Source organism: Suricata suricatta, chromosome 3, assembly GCF_006229205.1.
Source record: "Suricata suricatta isolate VVHF042 chromosome 3, meerkat_22Aug2017_6uvM2_HiC, whole genome shotgun sequence".
Classification (NCBI taxonomy): Eukaryota; Metazoa; Chordata; class Mammalia; order Carnivora; family Herpestidae; genus Suricata; species Suricata suricatta.
The window spans coordinates 152,471,310-152,493,401 of record NC_043702.1 but is presented as its reverse complement, the minus strand read 5'-3'; the positions used below and the strand labels follow the sequence as shown (position 1 = coordinate 152,493,401).

At 35.3% G+C, this 22,092-nt stretch overlaps 1 protein-coding gene across 3 annotated transcripts in view; it reads right to left on the bottom strand.

The window, feature by feature from the left end:
* The window catches only part of KCNT2 (potassium sodium-activated channel subfamily T member 2), a 340,818-nt gene that overhangs the window by 85,992 nt on the left and 232,734 nt on the right, over positions 1-22,092 (bottom strand). For 2 of the 3 annotated variants that reach the window (XM_029933172.1, XM_029933173.1), the window contains exons 15-19: positions 21,439-21,588; positions 19,145-19,374; positions 11,674-11,887; positions 9,330-9,435; positions 4,601-4,773 (exon numbers count right to left, since the gene is read on the bottom strand). In XM_029933172.1, the coding sequence (XP_029789032.1) occupies positions 4,601-4,773; positions 9,330-9,435; positions 11,674-11,887; positions 19,145-19,374; positions 21,439-21,588 (873 nt within the window). The remainder of the gene's footprint in view (positions 1-4,600; positions 4,774-9,329; positions 9,436-11,673; positions 11,888-19,144; positions 19,375-21,438; positions 21,589-22,092) is intronic. The other variant, XM_029933174.1, reaches the window with a different exon arrangement.

Here is a 22,092-nt window from a genome sequence, read left to right as displayed (position 1 = left end):
TGTAGCTTTGGGTAATATATTCCAAAGTTTTGGCTATTATCTCTGTATCTTATATGAAATGGTATTATGACATGACTAGATGACTTTGAAGGTTGTGGTGGTAGTTGCAATATTTAAAACCAGCATAGCACAACAACAGTCCAAACAGAACCGATGGCCAACCAATCAGAATGGAGATCAGCTCTAATGCCGTATCAAAGCAAGACGGGTTTCATTTAGTTATCAGATGAGATCCACGAGGCCTTCTATCTGGACACATTATGAAAACTTATTTTGGCATGTTACGTTTGTGAATATTACCAATTTAATTTATATTTTAAAATCCCATACATATGACATCTTTTATTATTTATTTCTGTGATATTGAATTAATTGTTCTTTCAGCTAAAATAGCCATGTACTGAATATTATTTTCAGCAACACTCCTGTGAATTAAAACAAAGTCAAAACCCCCTAAGCTAATAATAATCATAAAAGTGTATACAATCCTTAACATACATATTCTTATAACATGGAAATATTTTTTAAGAAGAAAAGCATCATATTTCATTGTAACACTGTAGGATAGATTACAAAATATTAGTTATGGCAGAGGACAAACATTTCATTGTTTGAAAAAAAGGATTGCATAAAACTTCCTGGAACATTATTTATTAGTGTTTAGTTTTCGTTTCCTGATTCTTGGCCAGAAGAGCAGAGGACAACAAATAAAAATGTTAGACATCACTTTTGGGAAGTACTCAGGAAGCTAATAAACTTCACGGCATGTACTTTCATCCTAACAGTTTGAAAGAAAACTCAACCCCCACAAAAGTCATCTTACTAAAACATCATGGGAATAATTAAATCCCAAAATGTAAGTTATTAGAAAAGCAAAAAAATTTGGTGCAAAACAATCCAAAGTTAAAATACACTCTTGTTTCTAAAAAGAATTGACAAATACTGGGTTTTTTGCATATATTAAAAACTGTAAGCTAAGCAACATCATAAAGTTGAAAGAACAATGAAGTATGAATTACATAGAAGGTTCTAATCCTAGAACTAATCTTAGAATAGTCATTTCCCTTCTTTGGTCTGTTTTTCCTTGTCTGTAAAATAAGAGTATTGTAACCAAGAGCCATAAGCTGGTTTATTTAAGTGTTATCACTGTAACTTATAAAGTTTGAGATTTTAGGCTGCTTGGTACATTTCTCTAAGGATAAATCAATTATCAGTGTGTGATACAGATATATTTCTAAGGGGAATAAATGTAAAATAAAAGTGTATAGTATGATGACTAACATGTAGTAAATGCTCAACCATTATTACTATTATGAACAAAGGTTAGAAGTAAAATATATTGATGTTGTTAATGGATCTCTATGGTCTCATTCACACAAAATACTCTCTGACAAAAGCCATATCTAGACTCATGATTCAAATACTGACTAGTTTGCCAATAATGAAGAAGAACAGAGTCTTTAGGGTTTTTTTTTTGATTGACCAGATTCAAGAATTAAGACTATAAAAACAACCACTTGCTTTTATTACTCTAAATTACAAATCAATCAATCAAGCAAGCAATTGATCGTAATTGGGCATTTTGGCAACTTGTTTATTCAGAACCAAACAAAAAGGGACCGATTTGTTATAGCCATTCAAAAATCTACATAAGGTATACACATTAAGAAACTCTAGCCCCTGCCACCTACTTAGTGGGAAAATAAGCTGGACAAAAAAGGATTAATGATACTGAGACTGGATTACTTAATAAGACTAGGTATTAAAAAAGAGAAAAATCCATCTCTATTCCATGGAGTTAACACCACTCCAAAATTTGGAGAAATGGATTCTTTTGGAAGGTGCAATATCATGATTTATAAGAAATATATATTTGGACATTCAGATCATCTGCAGTTCTTGGATCATAGCTGCCCAAACCCTTGGAAAATCCTGAAGAAAGAGAATGGAAACATCTTTTGTCATAATATTTGTTCTCTTGTCCTGAGTTCCTGATATTACTTCAGAGCCATAAAAGAGAAATGGGTGTCTTGTTATTCATAACAAGCCCCTTTCCGCCACAGTCAGGTTGATATTAATGAGGTGACTTCTGAAAAGTTCCTCTTTCAGGGGGGCATGTTGTCAAGGAAACAAACCATGAATAGAGGGTTGGAACTTTTAGTCCCATACCCTGATTTCTGAGAAGGGGAGAGGGGTTTGAGTTCAACAACCAATGGCCAATGATTTAACCAATTATATCCACCCACGTACTACCCCTCCATAAAAACCAAAGGAAGGAGTTAGAGGAGATTCTGGGTTGGTAAACATGTGGACATATGGCAATAGTGGTGCACTCAGAGAGGGCGTGAACATGCCATGCCCTTTCCCCATACCTTGCCGTATTTATCAACTCCATCTGGCTGCTACTGAGTTACATACTTTTTTTTTTTTATAGTAACCCAGTAATCCGGGAAGTAAATTCTCTGAGTTTTATGAGTTGTTCTAGGACATTAATGGAACTTAAGTAGGGAACTCTGATTTCTAGTCTGTTGGTCAGAAGTATAGCTAAAGGGGCACTAAGTGGCTCAGGTGGTTAAGCGTCTGACTCCTGATTTTGGCTCAGGTCATGATCTCATAGTTCGTGGGTTCAAGCCCCATGGTGGGCTCATGCTGACAGTGGAGCCTATTTGAGATTCTCTCTCTGTCCCTCCCCAATTTGCACCCTCTCTCTTCTCTCAAAAATATTAAAATTTAAAAAAAAGAACTCTAACTATCAACCTGGACTTGTGATAGCATCTGAAGTCCAAGGAGAGGGTCACTGGAACCCCCAGTCTAGAGTTGGTTGGGCAGAAACATAGGTGATAAGCTAAACTTGTGATTGGCTTCTGAAGGGAAGAGGTAATCTTGTAGGACTGAACTCAACCTGTGCAACCCTTAACCCAGACAATAGTGTCAGAATTGACTTGAATTGTAGGACACCCAACTGGTCTCAGGTATTACTTGTTGGGGATGTGGGAAAACAACCACCAACATATACACACATTGAAACTGGTTCCCGGAATCCAATTAGATTTACACGTTAGAACAAGATATTTTACCTTGAAATAATGTGAAGCAGGGGAAAAGTCAGTTTTTACCCTTTGCTTTATTACAGGGAAGCTCTAAACACAGCTCTACTCCTTTTTCAAGCCTCTTCCTATCTTCCTTTCTGTATTCTGAGGCCTCAGTTGATCCACTTTGATCCAAGCCATACAAGATGGGGCTGTTCTAAGGCAATCAACTTGAAAATGCACCAGCCTTAAACACTATCTCTAAGGGAACAGACACACCAAAAGCACAAAGAGCCAAAACTTGATGTGTTACAATTCACAGGGCCAAATGAGCATTTCTTGTGTGCCATTTCAGCCAATTACTTAGAGCCTCCTGCCAGAGAGGTTCTAGAATTAGGGATACATTCCAAGGTCTTTGACATGTGTTAATACCACCCCATTCCCATAGGCATCCTGCAACCCAACTTTCATCCTCCTAAGATTTATTTCATTAAGCTTTTATTTCTTCTGACATCTAGTCCAAGTTTCTGCTCCCCCACACCTGCCTTAAATTTACCTGATCTTTCCTTGGATGCCAAAGTGAAAGCAGGAAAGTCAATGAGTCATATACCTGAAAATTCTTCAACTGAAACCTCTAGAGTGTTCTCAATTTTTAGAGTTTATTATCATTGTAATAAAGATACTAAAAAGGATGCATCCGTGAGTGTCATGAAACTGGTATATTCAGAATAAACAGTGCAATTAAGTTAAAATAGTGGGAAGATATTTCTGTTTTGAAAAACTTCTTTTGATAAATTTTAAAGGAGAGACAAGGCAACAGACTTTGGCCTCATTTAGTTTATCCTGAAATGTTGCATCACTTTGGAATTTAAGAGGAGAGTTGGAGGATCCTAAAATATAGTATTGATCTAAGAACCATCTGCTACAAATTTTGAGTCACAGAGAGGAATATCATAATTTTAGGACACAATGAGTTTGACCATAACATTCGGTGACCTACATTTATATTTGGATAAGGATTGTGAAATGCTTAGTCTTATCTCACAAAAGTATATCAGTCCAACATTTTCAAAATAAGTGAACATGGTAGAGCATTAATTATTCATGTTATGTTATAGAATATGTTTTAACAGTGGAAGAATCATAATAACTTATAATTATGTATCATACTATAACATAAGAATGGATCATTAATATGCTTAGCAGATAACTAATGATTCTTTAAAAAGACAAAAAAATTGTCCAGTTCTGGCAGAAATTTTTCTGGCTAGTTGATTAACTTAAGGAAATAACTGTAATTATTTCAATGGCGTCCTTCCCATTGGTATTGAGTGATGACCACTTGCGAAATAGTTTTAAATAAAATGCTCAGGCTGTTCCAGTGATGTTTCAAGTAATGTTTGTGAAACATAACCATAGTCAATGATTTTCTTATCACAAGATATATCTCCCAATGAATCATGTGCCATAATGTATCTGATTTAAAATATTCTAAGCAAATTAAAATAAATTATTTTTGATATAATATTAAAAACTCTTTGTCTTGTTTGGGTATTTTAAAATATACTTACGGGTTATCCAATAGCAGTACTATGGGATTAAGTTCTTTCTTTGGTCTATAATATGCCCTGAGAGGAACAATAAAATTATACAATCCATTTCCAGCTGTTTCAGCTGCAACTATAATTAGCTTATTTTTGAATCCATAGGCTTTTGCGTCCTCATAGTAGTTATGCTGGCAACTCTAGGGAAGAAAAATTATACAAAGAAATGCCATTTTTACACTCCACTAAAATTTGGTGAAAAAATTTAGGATATATGGAAAAGTAAAACTAAGTTAACCTGGTAAATCCTTTATTTTATAAAAAAATTTGAAAATATTGACATCTTTCTATGCCATTCTCCAGCCTGCTTCAGGAAGTAAAGGTGTGCATGGACAAGATAAGTGAATCATGAGTGCATAGCATGATGTACGGGACAGAAAAGACAGCAATCTGTGTGGATACATGTTCTCCTGTAAACTGAACCTGCCGCCAGATGACATCTCGGTATCTAGACTGAAAAACTATCATAATGTGTATGTATAGCCAAACATCATGTTATATACCTTGAATATATGCAATGTTTGTCAATATTACCTCAATAAAGCTGGAAAAAATCTACTTCTGATAATCATTTCCAGAAATATAATAGTAATTAACTAACTTTTGAACATTTCAAGTACTGAATATCTAAAGAGAATAATATGGAAAAAGATTCTCTCTGTTTAAAAAAAAAAACAAAGAAGCAAAGCAAAACCTTAATTATCTAACCGTATACCTGAGCTGTCAAGATAATGATAGAAATACACAGAAGTATAATACTACTACTAGTAATAACAACAAAAACAATAGCAATAATTTATCAAAACTCTATTGTCCTCAGGGTATTTTGCTATTTTCTAGGGGGCTGGTACTTACTAGACTTAGCATTATTAAGCCAACGTTATTTTAAACTAAATTATCTGCATGATAAACTGCTTATCATTCTGCTTTTTCATCTATCTATGTCTCTATGTGAGTTTCTGTTCATTAAGGGTTGAGATTAGTTAAATCTCTGTGGATTCATCAACAGTTCTGGAACATTCTCTATCTTTATTCTTTAATAAAAAATTACAAAATGCTGTTGGGAACAAGGCACCATGAGTCAACAGAAACAATAAATGATAGAATTAGACTCACAAAGACCACAAATTATTGATATTAGATTCAGAATATAAAATGAACACGTTTACTGTGTTTAAAGAAATAGAACATTTAAAGTATGAACAAACAAGAGATTATTTAAAATACCCAGGCAGATGTTAAAAGACATGCATATATTTGGGGAACCTGGGTGGTTTAGTTGGTTAAGCCTCTGACTTCAGCCTAGGCATGATCTCACTGTTCCTGAGTTCCCGAGTTCAAGCCCCGCGATGTGCTCTGTGCTGACAACTCAGAGCCTCAAGCCTATTTCGGATTCTCTGTCTCCTTCTCTCTGCCCCTCCCCCATTCATGCTCTGTCTCTCGCTCTCAAAAATAAAATAAACATTTATAAAATTTAAGAAATGCATATATTCTCTTCTAGAATTAAAAAATACAACAATTAACAATAAAAACTCAAAAGCTGGGTTAGATTACACATTTGATGCATGTGAATGGGGTAAACTACAGGATAGAGTTGAAGTAACTACTCAGAATGTGAGAAGAAAAGAGATATAAAGTAGTATGGGAAAATTAAGATACTTGCACAGTAGTGTGACAATGTCTACCATATGTTTAAACAGGATGCCTGAGGGGCCCCTGGGTGGCTCAGTCGCTTGAGCATCCGACTTCAGCTCAGGTCATGATCTCACCGTTTGTGGGTTCGAGCCCCACGTCGGGCTCTGTGCTGACAGCCCACAGCCTGGAGCCTGCTTCAGATCCTGTGTCTTCCCCTCTCTCTGCCCCTTCCATGATCATGCTCTGTCTCTCTCTCAATGATAAATAAACATTCAAAAAAATTTTTAAACAAGATGCCTGAAAACGAGATGAGAGTCTCAGAAGGAAACCCCATTCAAGCAAATATTGACTGAGGATTTTCTAGAATTAATGAAATACTCAAATCTTCAGTGAAATAAATAAATAAATAAATAAAAATCTGGCTTCATATGCATGACAATGAGAAGACCTTAAATCCAGCCAGACAGAAAAGAGAGACTATCCACAGGGAAGAGAATCTAGACAGATGGACAAATTCTCAATAGCAACTTGGAGCCCATATGACAGTAAATAAAATCTTAATGTGTTTAAAAGAAAAAGAAAACACATAACTTGGAATTGGACACCCAGCAAAACTACCTTTTAAGACTAAGAATATATCTAGGGAAACTGAAATTGATAGAATTTAACACTAATAGGACCTTAGTAAGAGAATTTCTAAAAGCTGTGATCTAGGAAGTAGAAAAATGAATCCAGAAGGAAGGTTTAAGGTATAAAAAAGAATGGAGAAAAGGGGAAATTATTTTAAAAAGGAGGTAGCAATAAGCCTTCATGGGAAGTATGATTGAAGATTTACTAATGTTAAGTTGGATCTGAAACTACATGAAGGAATGAGGTCATTCACAAAGAGGTTGTGGAAAGAGAAGAGTGACAGGTGATGTTGAGATTATTAAGAAACTTGAATATTTATGAGATAAAATGAGGAAAACAGCTACTTTAGGAGTAGTTCGATTAGGGGTGCATTGGTGGCTCAGTCGGTTAAGCATCCGACATTAACTCAGGTCATGATCTCATGGTTCGTGGGTTCAAGCCCCATTTCCGGCTCTGTGCTGACAGCTTAGAGCCTGGAGCCTGCTTTGGATTCTGGGTCTCCCATTCTGCCCCTCTCCCACTCATGCTCTGTTTCTCTCTCAAAAATAAATAAACATTAATTAAAAAAAGAAGTAGCTCAATTAACAAGAAAAAGGAAAACAAGGAGAAAACAGGGAGTTTAGTGTTGATAAACTTTGATCAAGAACCAGCTGCTTGACACTGATGCAGAATGAACTGGGCAACATAATTCCAACTCACACCTCACAGATGCAGTAGGATTGGCTGCCCAATCCCACCTCCTAATTGCAAAGTAGGCATTCCTTTATGGAGCAGACCACCACCTGCAGCCAACCTAATGCTAAATAAATAAAGGATAATACCAGATGTCATCAACCAGTCAGCAACATTCAGAAACTCTGCCTTCTCTGTATGGTAAGGAGATAGTTCAGAGACTTTGGTTTTAAAAGACCCTCTGTTGTTCCTTCACCAATCTGCATCTCTAAAAGCTTAGCTTTCCAGGTTTATCAGTTGTCCTGCTTGGGGATAAATTATGTTCACTCTTTGGTCTCCCAGTATGTTTTTTCTCTTGAACTGTGTGTTAAAAAGTAAAATGTTACAAGAAGTGAATCCAGGTTTTGTGGTGCCTAAAGCTTGTGTTATTTGGGGAATCCTCTTCAAGGAAAATAATATAAATATTATAAAATTTAAAAAATTAGTCACCAGTTCCTTGAAGGGGCCCATAGAGGTGGAGAGTCCTGAAGCTTAACACTTATTAATGTTACCAAAAATACAGATAGTTAGCATTATCAAATACTGCAGACAGTAAATTAAAATAAGAACAAAAGAAAAGAGGCATTGAAAGGTGGAACTGTCCATCTTAATGGACCCAGATGAATATTTGGAAGATTTACAAAAAAAAAAAAAAACAAAAAAACAAAAAAACCCACAAACTTCAGAATGATGAAGGCAGAATTTTCTACTGTTCTGATAACTCTCCTCAAAAATGACAGTAACAGCCAAGATTCATGATGTTTATTATACAAAAAAGTAATGGTAGCAAGAGTATTAACAATGTATTAAGTGATTAGTCATTTATTAAACTCCAGACACTATGTAAAGCATTTCACACACACTAACTTATAAAACTCTCAAGAACCCAATGATGCTCACATTAAAACCACAAGCATTTTGCAGATGTGGAAACTGAAATTTAATGGTGAAGTTATTTGCCCAAATTGCAAAGCCTATAAGCAGACTTTAACTGCCATTAACTCCAAAATTTAAAGTAAGATTTCTGGTTAGAATTAGTAGCACATTTTAATTTCTGGGAGGTGGGAGGGGCAGTTGAGAAACTTCTTTTTATCTGCTTTCTTATTCATCAAGAGAACAAGCTCTTATACAAGTCATGCCAACTGGCCTTATTATGAAAGAGATTTAAAAATACTTGCATTCTTAGAATCTTTCTGTTTTGAATGGTTTCTTTAGAACATCCAGGCAGGAACCAAGAACTACAGTAAAATCTTTAGGAAAGGAGAGATTAACCACAACCCTGACATTAGCTTTCAGTCTAGTCAATAATGAATCTTTGTGGCTAACACAAAGATAAGCTAATTTTACCATGTCAAGCAATTCCACACTAAGTTTTGAGGCAAAAATGCCTGGAAATATAAATAGATCCCATTTGGCCAAAGTAATTTTGAGAGACTTTCAATATTGAGAGTTCATAAGTTTGAAATTCTGGCACCTTTGTTTTTTTCCTTAAAAAGATGACTTGCTAACTCATAGGGCACTTTAGTAGAAGAGTAAAGTGTTTGGGTAATCTTTCAGTTCAGTTAAGAAAGTACAATTCACCATTTTATGTATGATATTTATATTTGAAAAGATAATGTTCTTTAAACATATTTTAGTCAAAAGACTATACAAAATTATTTAATATATGTAATTACAAAATGCCATAATTTCAGTTTTGCAGAAAATAACATTTACTTACCTTGTCTAGTCTTAAGCAGCAAAATGGCACTTTTTCTTGAAGGAGATGACAAAAAGTGGGTGAACTTCCTATATATGGAGAGTAAGGTGGGTAGCCTTTAGCATATCTGTAAAACAGTATGAAATATTTGAGTTGCCTTGAATAAAACACACAAAGCTGGACAGTTATAGCCATGCCCCTCTATTTTCATAAAGTCAGATGCAACTCTTTTTGTTGCAAAAACATTTAGATAAGAAAGAATTTAGAATAAGGATATGGAAACCAGGACCCATGGACCATTTCTGACTCATCAGCTAGTTTTGTGAATTAAAAATTCACTTTTTTTATTTTAAAGGATAGAGGGTTTTTTTAATAAATGGCTTAAAGCACCAAAAGAAAAATATTTCATGTTACATAAAAATTATATGAAATTAAAATTTAAGTATCTGCAAGTAAAGTTTCTTTAGAACTTCATTTTATGTAGTGTTTTATGTAGTGTTTATGGGTGTTTTTAGTATCTAAAATAGTTGGGTATGTACAGCAAAGACAATATGGTCTTTAAAGTCTAAAATATTTACTAGGTGTTTCCTACTATAAAAAGTTTGCCAATCCTCAGTTTAAAATATTTAGATAGACTTTTATAAAGAACAGTATTATTTTTTATAAAATACATTGAAAGCAAAATGAGTTATTATAATCTACTTCATCAATACTCATTAGTCATGGATGCATAATCACAAAGGAGCAAACAATTGATTTAATCACTCAAACATTCACCAAAAGTTAAATATTGTTGGAATATTGCATAAAATACTATCAAAAATATGTATTTGTTTGTTGACTTCATGAAAAAAGTCAGTACACCATGGCTATACTGATTCTCAAAATAAAACTATCAAAACGTAGCAGCAGAAAAAAAGATCTTCTTTAGTTATTAAGAAATAAAATTTAGTAGAAGCAAAAATCTCTTTATCAGATATGAAAACTATTTTCTCAGTAAAAATTTGCCTTCTAAACCAAGAAATTTCAAACCTAGTTTAAACTGTTTTCCAAACATTTTTAGCTAGGAAGGTAAAATGGTGCACATTTTGCAAATTTAGAACCTGCTAATCTCCACCTTTACTTCAAGATCTTTTTCAGTTTTCTAAAAATAAAAAATAAAAATTCCACCTCTCAATCTTTTCAAAAGGACATGGAAAGAAAGAATTTCAGTCACAGCACACTAAGTCATTTCTAGGAAAATACTGGCCCTCAAACCTCCTTGTTCCCATCAAATATTTCATAAATATATTGGAGGAATAGTGATTTCTTAGAGAGTGCATTGTATTCTGTGGGTATATCAAACTTCTTTGCAATATTTTTTTTAAGTGAGAAGGAGTAAAAGGATTTTTTTAAGTTTCAATTATATTTCAGTCTATTTTAGTTCAACATTAATATCAATGTTAATTGAACAGCTATCATATGAAAGATATTGGGAGCAGTATTTGAATGGTGTTACCATTGCCACTAGTACTAGTATACCTCCTAGTAATTATTACTCATTGAATGCTTAATCTGCACAATGTATTGTCATAAGCACTTCTCCATTATCTCAATTAAACTTCATATGAACATTATGAGGCACTAATTATATTTCCTTTATAGATATGGTCACTGTCAGATTGTTTAATCAAAGTCACTTGTACATGACCAGTAGAAGGTGGAACTGCCATGAGAAACAAATTCTTTAAGACTCCATAGTCAAGACTGTTGACCACTGTGCTTTCATTAAAAAAAACCAATACAATATGTGATGAAGATAAGTAAGCAAACTATTGAAGTCTAAAATGTGACTGATACCATGTGCATTGGGCCTATGTGTTATGGAAGCAGAGTAAAGAGAACTAGTACTTCCTTTACCATTTATTCAAAATATTATCTATGTATACCATATGAAAAATATGCTGAAATGCTGAGCTATGGAAGGCAAGCTTAACAGAGAAAAGCTCCATTACATGTCATTGAATAACTGAAATTCAATATGGACATGGAAGAAAATAAAGGTTAGAGAGTTCAAATTAATGAACAAAAACATACAATCAAGAAAATACATTTTTATCACACAAAAATACTGATTTATGTATTTTCTTCTGTAAGAATAAAAGATAATTTAAAGAAAATGGAGCCTGGAAATATATGTTGAAGCCAGAAATTTGAGGTCTTAAAATATTTTCTATTTTTACATAACATAGATATTGGCTAATAGGAAGGATGTTTTGGTAGAAGTACGTAAAATTGATCCCAAGATGTTCAAAAGGTAAGGATATTAATGTCTCAAAGTAGCACAAATCCCAGTACACCTTACGATTAGACTATCTAAACATACTCTAAGTTTGAGGAAATTTCTTCATCTGGTGTAGTTTCATCTTCTGATTGATCACTTAGAAGATCACATGTTTGAATAGATGATGTATCTGCAACCTCTAAGACAGGGGCAATGCTCGGTCTTCTGATTTCTTTGTTTCCCTCTGTAGGAAGAGACAGGGTAGGGCCACTTGTTGATCTACAGCTTGTGTCTTGCAAGTCTATAGCCACTGTACCTGCAACAATGAAACATAAAGATCCATCAAAACATGTGCCATCTGTAGGAGAATCGACCATTCAATGATAAAAATACAACCAGGCTACCAGGAAATATATTATTATTTATCCTTAAAACTCAAAGTTATTTCTTTCTCACATGGGCATTTTTTGCCTACATGGATAAAAAAAATTGTGTATTTGTGCAAATGTGTGTTTCCTAAGTCTAGCTCCATTGCACAAAATGTAAGACTTGTGAAATCCTGAAATATTTAGGAATTTAAAATGAAAAAAATACCTTATTGCAATTTACATTTATTTAAAACTGATAAAAGGAAATTTTGGCCATTGCAATATTGTGTATTTCTCATTATATTCTTTCCCCTCATTTTGTTGAGTTATTATTCTCTTGTTGACTTGCAACCACTTTTTTTATATTAGAACCATTAATATTTTATATTTAGTCAACAAATATTTATTGAGTAACCACAGAATGACAAGCACCTAACCTAGGCACTTTGGGTATGCAGGGAGTGAGACAACGTTTCTACACATAAGCATTTATTTAAAAAAAAAAAACCAAATAGACAAATAAATGGGGGGAAAAGAAGATAATGATAAATACCACGCAGGAAATAAAACAAAATGATGTGAAAAAGAACACAAGGTTGGGAGCAGGAGGATGTATGAACTTTTTGCCAGGTGGCAAAAAAGGCTACTCTAAAGTCCCGATATTTGATTTTTGACCAGAAAGACAAAAGTGAGTGCACAAGCTGTGGAAATACCCTGCGGCAGCAGGAACAGCAAACCCAAATAGCTTCAGGCTTTTGATTACTTGAGGTACTCAATAGTAAAGAGAAGAAATGAATTCCTTTGGAATTTTTGTATTAGAATTTTGAAATTAATTAAAACATCAATTTGTGGAAAGTTGATGTCTCTCCCCTTCTGAAGAAAATAATATCATCTACCTGATGGATGCCATATTTCACTATGACTCACTTCACTTAGGCACTCATGATACTTTGTCATCCTTCTAGAAGCCCTTAGACCTCACTTTGTCACAACTGAATCAACCATTAAAACACTCTCCACTCGTCTCGAACCTTTGACCTTGCCATCCTTTATACTATCACAGCAGGTGTTTTAAAGGGGGAATAAAACTAATGGATTTTAGCATCTCTTTCCTTGTACCACGGAAAGAGAGGTCAGCAACTGATTTCTAAAACCTCTGAGGCAATTACAATTATCTGTTCACAGAAGGACAGATAAACAGGGAATGTTTTTGAGGGTGAGGGTTGGTAGCACAAGTCTAGTGAGAATATTTGAATATTCCTCAAAATTTGAATAAATTCTGGGGGTCAAGTTTTGGAGACTTGTATCTCCTCATATACACAATACTCAGATTAGAGAGAGAAAAAGCCTAGTGTGTGTCTGTATTCGGTGGGGAAGCCTTTGTGTGAGAGGCATATATGAACATATCTAGAACTTATCTTACCGAGAAAAATATGAGGAGACCAGCAATCAGCGATTCCAACATCAGAGCAAAGTTACAGGTGGTTGCCATCAGAAACTATACACTCACTGAAAATGTTAGCATCATAAATAAGGATTAATCTATAAATCATTCTATCCTCAGGGGAGGAGTGAGTGGGGATCTTAGAGAAAATGAGATTAAATTTTCCATTAAGTCTGCAATTGATTAAAAATTAAATATTATAAATTTGATTTACAGAAATAAAGAAAAGCTCTATATGATTTACATCCTAAGATTCTGAGTTAAAATTCTTATGTAAAGGGGTGCCTGGATGGCTCAGTCGGTTCAGTGTCCGACTTCAGCTCATGTCATGATCTCATGGTCCGTGAATTCGAGCCCCATGTCAGGCTCTGTGCTGACAGTTCAGAGTCTGGAGCCTACTTTGCATTATGTCTCCCTCTCTCTCTATACCTCCTCTGTTCTCTCTCTCTCAAAAATAAATAAACATTAAAAAATATTTTTTAAAATTCACATGTATAGTATTTATCCTCTGAAGATGACCACACTGCCAAATTCAGGCAGGAAACAGAACTTCACATAGAAGAAATCCTTCAATTCCTTGACTTTAAACAAACATAAAAGTTTCACCAAACTTTCATTCCTTTATTTCAGCTTAGAAGCAAACAGACGTACCTCTATTTATATTAAGCTCATCCTTACTCTTCTTCTGGGGAATTAAATCCCTTCCTGCTTCCAAAGTAATCATGATCTTTTAACTCCATTCCCCAAATATATTTGACTCCACATCACTTGCAACTACCTCTTTATCATTTTCCCTCCCAACACAGGGAAATTTAGTCACTTCCTGATTATTCTTCCAACATGGACACCTGGCACCAAATGGGGCATATCCTGAGGGATAGGATTGTGAGAAAGAATCTGACAGGGAAGACCTAATTTAGAAAGGAGTTTCAATTACAGAAACACGCTGTTCTTTTAACATTTCCTTTCCTTAACAAACCTGGCTCTTCCTTGACATCTTCCCCTGACCCCTTAAAAAGGCGGGTTGGAGGTGAGTAAATACCCTCAATCCTGTCACTGTCTCTTTTAGACCATTCTCCCTTTTATCCTTTAGAAAATCCCATCTTTGTATCCCATATCTTCAAGATTCTACCACCATTATCTTTCATGGCTTTGTTTGGTGACCAATCTTATTGGTCTCGTTCTACTTCTTAATGATTCTAGTCAGTTTCTCCAATACTATTTGCATTCGTTTGTCAGGACTGTCAGGAAAAGAAACACAGAAATTGGTTGGCTTAAACCACAGAAATTTATTGCCTCACAGTTTTGGAGGCTAGAAGTTCCAAAATCCAGGTGTCAGAAGAATTGGTTTCTTCTGAGAGCTGTAAGGGAAGGCTCTGTTCCAGGTCTCACTTCTTGGCTGGCAGATGCCCATCTTCCCCTATGTCTCCTCCCACTGGCCTCCTTCAATATGTCTCTGTGTCCTAATTTCCTCTTCCCATAAGGCACCAGTCACAGTGAATTTGGGCCCACTCTAGTAATCTCATTTTACCTTGATCACCTATGTAAATGTGAGGACGCAGGTCTGAACCAAACTGACTCTAATCATTAGACAATAGAAGGGTACACGTTGCCCAAGGCAGGAGGGACCACCCTTATAACACCCAATCAGGAAAGGCCAGCTAATACCCTTAACATTTCTAAGGGCAGGCCTAGAAGGCTAGTCATGCCCTACGTGAGGGTCCTGGGCCCACTCTGTAATTGGTCAATACTCTAAATGTTGTGATTGGCTCCCACCAAAAGTAACAATGTATGGTTAAAGTCATTTCTTTGCATCCCCTTGCAGCAAAACTTTTTGAGAAACACTAGACCTAGAGTCTCTAATTTGTCTTCTACCATTCTGTCATGAACCCCTCTGATCTGCCATTTTCCACTACCACTCCAATGAAAGAGAAACGGCCACCATTTTGTTACAGTCAATTGCCAGTTCTCAATTCTGATGTTATTTGTATATGAGTGGCAGTAGACATGGCTGATCACTCCAGTATCTTGACTCACTTGATTCATTTGAATTCCAGGACCCCACACTTGCCAGGCTTTCCTACTACCTTGTCAATGGCTCCTTCTTGGTCTTTTCTGCTGGTTTCTTCTCATCTCTCTGATATTTAATGTTGATGTCCTCCAGGATTTACTCTTTGTCTTTATCCCTTTTCCGTCTATACTTATTTCATTAATGATCTTGTTCAGTCTCATGGCTTTAAATAGAATACATAAGCTCATGAATGTATTTGGGAATTTACTTTTTCAGTGTATGCCTCCTTCAGGAACTCTAGACTTTTATGTCTAACTTCCTATGTGACATCTTCTTCTCAATGTCTAACAAACATTTGAAGTTCAGTGTGTCCCAAACTGAACATTTTACCTCCCTTGACTCCAGCCAAACCTGCACTCCCCCAAACCTTCCATATCTCAGTGGATAATCATTCCCTTTTTCCAGTTTCTTAAACTGAAAACCTTGGAGTTCTTCACAATTCTCTTTTCCTCAGTTTACTTCCAATCATCAGTGAATCCTGGTTATTCTATCTTCAAAGTATACCCAGAATCTTCTCCTTCTTACCAACTCCACTTGCAAATACTCTGATCCTTTGGCCAAACCAAGGATCTCAATAGCAGCCAAAGTGATTGCTTCAAATCAGAAGTAAGCATAGATGAGGTCATACCATTGCTCTGCTTAAAACTTGCAATGACCTCCCTTCACTCAGAGTGGAAACAATAATCCTTATTTTGACTTTAAAAGCTCCAACACAATTTGTCTTGTTTTACCTCTTCCACTTTGTCTCCTATACCCTACTCCTTTGCTGTGTTTGAGTCACAAGAACCTTTTTACTGTTCCTAGAGCACCCAGTTAGGCTCCCAGTGGGGCCTTTGTAGTAGCTATTACCTCTGTCAGGAATGTTCTCCCTTCAGATATGCACAGGCCTAATTCCCTCATTTTCTTCAAGTATTTTTTCAAATGTCATCTTTTCAGTGAGGCCCCAAAACCATCACATTTAAAACTCCGGTCTCTACAGAATTCATAGACTTTTTTACTAGTTGTTTCCTTTATTCTTATTATTCATCACTTGCTAAGACACTAAATAATTTCCTTATTTTTTATGTGCTGTTTATTGCCAGTCTTCCCTGTGATTGAACAAAAGTTCTGGGAGCTAGGAAACTTTGTCTGTTTGTTCACTGATTTATCATAAATATAAGAGTTTCTAGCACATGCTAGGGACTCCATAAGCAATTGTGAATAATGGAAAAATAATGAGTAGGACTACTATAGAAGAAAGATAATATGCTATGTTAATGACAAACAGGGCTACCTAATACAGTCCAAGAAGAGCCATAACATATGTCTCAGAAAGATTGATATTGAGACTGAGATACAAAGGATTAGGAGTTGTTATGTAGGCAAAGTTGGAGTCTAGAGAGTAGATCCTATCAGAAAAAACTTCATGTGCAAAGGTCTACCGGTCAGAAACCATGAGTGAAGCTTGAAAGAAATTTAGTATGATTGGGACTTAGGAGCACCATAAAAGGCATGATAAAATACAGAACTAGAAAAATCAAGATGGGGGCGCCTGGGTGGCTCAGTCAGTTAAGCGTCTGGCTTCAGCTCAGGTCTCTCACGGTTCATGGGTTCGAGCCCCGCATCAGGCTCTGTGCTGACAGCTTAGAGCCTGGAGCCTGTCTTCGAATTCTGTGTCTCCCTCTCTCTCTGACCCTCCCCTGTTCGCACTGTCTCTGTGTCTCAAAAATAAATTTAAAAAAAAATTTAAAAAAAAAGAAAGAAAATCAAGATGGAACCTTTTTTAAAAATTTTAAGTAAAGTGACTATGCAATTTACTCAACAAGTTGAGTGTTAAAGGGGGTGGCCTTCAATAATTAGACCAGACCATGTATATAAACTGGAGTTTGTCCTGGGACAACTGGGATTGACTCATGGGAATATGAGATCTTGGTCACCCAAATTACAAGCCATGTAATATTATAAAATTTAGATTTTTTCCATTGGTGAATAAGAAGCATTCAAATGATTTATATAGAGGAATAGCACTATTAAAATGATGTAAAAATTATTACTCTGGTGTCAAGGTGGAGAAGAAAGCAAGACAGCATGGAAGCCTGGAGAGAAGCCTGGGGAGTCCGATTCTGCAGCTGAGAGGAAAGGTGATGGAGACTCACACCATGGCCACACAGACAATGGACAAAGGGAGAAGGGAATGACTCTCGGGGTTATTCGATGCTCAGATTTAATAGAATTAGGTGAATTCTGAGATAAGAGAGGAGAGAAACACTGAAAAGTCAGAATTGTCTGTTTTTTAGCCAAGAAAAAATGGAGGAGGAACTTGGTTTTGAATGATGGCAGAAAGATTAGTTCAATTTCCATATGTTGTGTTTTTTCCTGTGAGGAATCCAGACAAAAATAACCAGTACACACTTGAATATGCTACTGAGAAGAGAAGTTTAAGTTAATGATTTACATAAGAGAATCATCAATTTTTGGTGGGCAATTCAATCTGTAGGAGCAGATGGGACTATTTAGGGAAAATGAATGTATATGATACAGAGAGAAAGCACTACAGTGTTTCAGGAAAAGCATGGTCAAAACTGTCCCAGGCTGGGAAGATGCTCACTGAATTCAGTAACAAACAGAAGAGTGGTGACTTTGCCAGGGTACTGATAGAAGGGCTGCAGACTTCAGACGGAACTGGGTAGAGCGTGAAGGAACAATAAAATCTCAAGCCAGACAACGCTTTCAAGGAATTTACCCGTGAAAATGTCATGCAAGAGGTTCATGTGTGCATGTGTGTGTGCGCGCGTGTGTGTGTATGTAGAGATATGAAGACAGAAACACACAGAGAACGAGAGTGAGAGACAAAAAGGAGGGAAGGAAAAATGAGCTAATGATTTTGAAAAAAGTAAAGTTAGGTAATAGGATGAATCAAAATAAATACGAGGTTCCAGAAGAGGTAAAAGAGCTAGGTCCATTATATAAGTGAAAACATTACTATTAAAATGTTAAAAGTTAAAAGGAAGGGCACATTTTACTTGTGACAAAAACTGAATGTTTGTGGGCTTGTAGGTAGTTTGGTGACAAAATGTAAAGGAAATTCTTATTTGTCTAGGTCTATTTCCTTTTTTTACTTCTGTGTCATAAAAGCTAACTTCAATCCTGAGATAGAGAATGAAAGAAAAGTTTTAATAAAAATGGAGAAAACCTGAAATAACCTCTGTTGATAACCAGATAGAGAACTTTGAAAAGAAATATCGAAGTGTCAGGTGTTTGTGTCATAAAAAGAATTTTAAATAATTGTTGGCAATTTTGAATTAACTTAATTTCTTACCAGTTTAACAGTTTAGAAATTTTGTTCTGTATAGTTAACACCACGTTTATAATATACATAAGTAGTTTCTAAATTTGACTTTGAAATTAAAAAAAAAATTGAAGTATATGTATTATGCTTTTTAAAAAAATTTAATGTTTTTATTTACTTTAGAGGGGGTGTGGGGAAGAGCATGAGCCAGGGAGGGGCAGAGAGAGAGCGAGGGAGACACAGAATCTGAAGCAGGCTCCAGGCTCTGAGCCAGACCCGACATGGGGCTCAAACTCACAAACTGCAAGATCATGACCTGAGCCAAGGTCAAATGCTTAACCAACTGAGCCACCCAAGTGCCCTTAATTATGCCTTTTAAAGAAAGAAACTAATAACATATTTTAAAATTTATTTATACTTACCCATGCTGGCAATTATGCTATGTACAGGTAATCGAGAAGGTCCATGATAAAATGACCTGGATACATTGCTTTTTTTCTGCTGGTCTTGGTTTTTAAATGCTGAATTCTCTTCTTTGGTAATATTAATATAAAAACATGTATCTGTAGCATTCATAATATACCGAGGACCTGGATTCAGCAAAATGTTTTTATTATCCTCCCTCCGAACACCAATCAAGCAGACGCCAAACCTTAATTAAAAAAATAAATAAATAAAAGTTTAAGAACTTAATTCAGCAAGCTCTTAGTTTTTGTTTGTTTTTAAGCTTTCATATGTAAGAAAATTAGTAAACTGTTATAAGGCAAAGGAAAATCAAAACCCAGATCAAAGTCTTTTAAAGCTTTTTGAAAAGATCCTGAAAGTTCAAGACTCAAGATTCTCAAGCCTTTCCTGTTTTTACAGGAAAAGACACAATGTGTGTTGTGAAATCAATTTAGTTGATTATGACATATATATGTATGTATGTATATGTTTTTCTAAATAAAGAGGAATAGAATTAAAGATAATAGAAAACATCAGCACATATATCATTAGTAAGGGTAAGAATGCATATATTGGGTCTTACCATAAATATATATTTCCATTTGATAAAAAAAATAAAACCATATTATTTAGTCAAAAAATGTGAAATCCACTGGCGGAAAAAGAGGAAGAAATTTACTAATGTCACACGAAAAAGAATCAGGGTCCCTAAGTTTCTTTTAGTTCCGTTTCTACTATATTTGGTTTATTCTGAATTTTAGGAATAAAAAGTTTGATAGTCTGAATAGGTGCACTGCTTAATTAGTAGAAATATCCACCACTAAATTGAACAGATATTAAAAATTGCTTTTATATTTTTTCAGTTTATGTGCCAAACACAAAATTTATTATTTTTAACTTTTATTTCAATATGTCTTATAGTGTTAAAAATAAACCTAGCTTAAAAATATTTTTTAAATATCAAAAGTATATTTAATATGTATGGATAAATCATATAAAGAGTTTAAGTGTAATACATTAAATACTAGATCAGTAGAATATCCTAGATATAAACAAACCTTAAAACTGCTATATTAATATTTTATAATACTGATAATACATTCCTTTCATTATAAACATACATTATTTCTTCAGTAAATAACTTTTCAAAAAAAGGAAAAAATTATGTTCCATGTTTGAATTAGAAGATACTATTGTTTACTGTTTAACCTATTTCTCTGGATGAAGATTTTTTTTAATGTCTAGTTTTTAATAAACATTATTATAACTTTGTTTACTTTTTAAAGAAATGCTTGCTTATTTTTGAGCAAGCAAGAGAGAGCTAGAGCAAGCATGGACAAGCTGGGGAAGAGCAGAGAGAAACAGGATCACACGCAAACTGTGCTGACAGCTGTGAGCTGATGTGGGGCTTGAACTCAAGAACTATGAGACCAAGAGCGGAACCGAAGTCAGACGTTCAACAGACTGAGCCACCCCCAGGTGACCCCTTTGTTTACATCTTTAATCAACACTTTAAAATTAGACGTCTAAAGATGATTCATTTTCATGTATTTGTAAATTCTTAATAGATTAAAATGTTTTTTAAATATTTTTTAATGTTTATTTATTTTTGAGACAGAGAGAGACACAGTGTGAGCAGGGGAAGGGGAGAGAGAGGAGACACAGAACCTGAAGCAGGCTCTAGGCTCTGGCTGTCAGCACAGAGCCCAACACGGGGCCCCAAAGTCAAGAATCAGGAGTTCATGACCTGAGCCGAAGTCAGATCCTTAACCAACTGAGCCACCCAGGTGCCCCATTAACAGATTAAAATATGTTAAAGATAATTTAAAAGTTACTAAAGTCAGGGCACCTCGGAGGCTTAGTCAATTAAGTGTCTGATTCTTGGTTTCAGCTGGGGACATCATCTCACAGTTTCATGAGTTCAGGCCCCCATGTCAGGCTCTGTGCTGGCAGCATGGAGTCTGCTTGGGATTCCCTCTTTCCTATCTCTCTCTGCCCCTCTCTTACTTGCGCTGTCTCTGTCTCTCAACATAAACTTAAAAAAAAAAAACTTACTAAAGTCAATATTCCTACCAAGTTACTGTATACCTAATAATATTAACTTGTGGAGACTGTACAGAAGCTCAGAGTTCAAATGTCTCAGTAATTACATTAGAAGTTCCAGAATCCTTAGAGCTCATGAGCGCCAATATGGGCTGTAGTTTAGAAAGAAAACTGTTTAAAAGGTATGATTGGTTTATATTTTAAGTCCACTCTGGGAGCAGAAACATACTTTTTGTGTGCATGAAACGAGGCATATGTAAAGCTCTTTCCTTCGTATTCAGCAAAAAGTGTACTTTCTTCCAGAACAATGTGGTAAACCTCGTTGCCAGAACATCTGCCGTACATCTTCTGCCACTGTTCCGGCGACTGCTGGCCTTCTCTGCAGCAGAAGCACACACACATACACGCACACAAAGGGAGAAACAGTGAATGAAGTTAAAAACAAAACAGTTACCATACGTAGTCTGGAGCTTCCCTGCAGGAAAAATAAGTAAACACCGTCCGAAGAAGTATGCGCATGGTGCTCTAAGTAATGATATCATTTACAAATACTTACAAAGAATTACTACAAAAACTTTGAAACTAACACAATGTGTAAGCTTGAAAGATGGCACAATCTTAGAAAGTAGTTTTCCATACTCCAGTTAATGGAAACATTTATTCTGACCATGAACCAATGAGATATAACATTTGTAGCATTTCATTTTAATTCCTGTTTATATCTATCCTATCATGCACATCCTATATATTTTATAGATAGTCTAAATAATAGTTTAGTTTATAGTCTAAATAATATGGCCTACTTCATCTCATTTATGATAGTTGTTTGTCCCCTGTAGGTAACTGATTTTGCTTTGTATTTATAATTATAAATGTATGCACA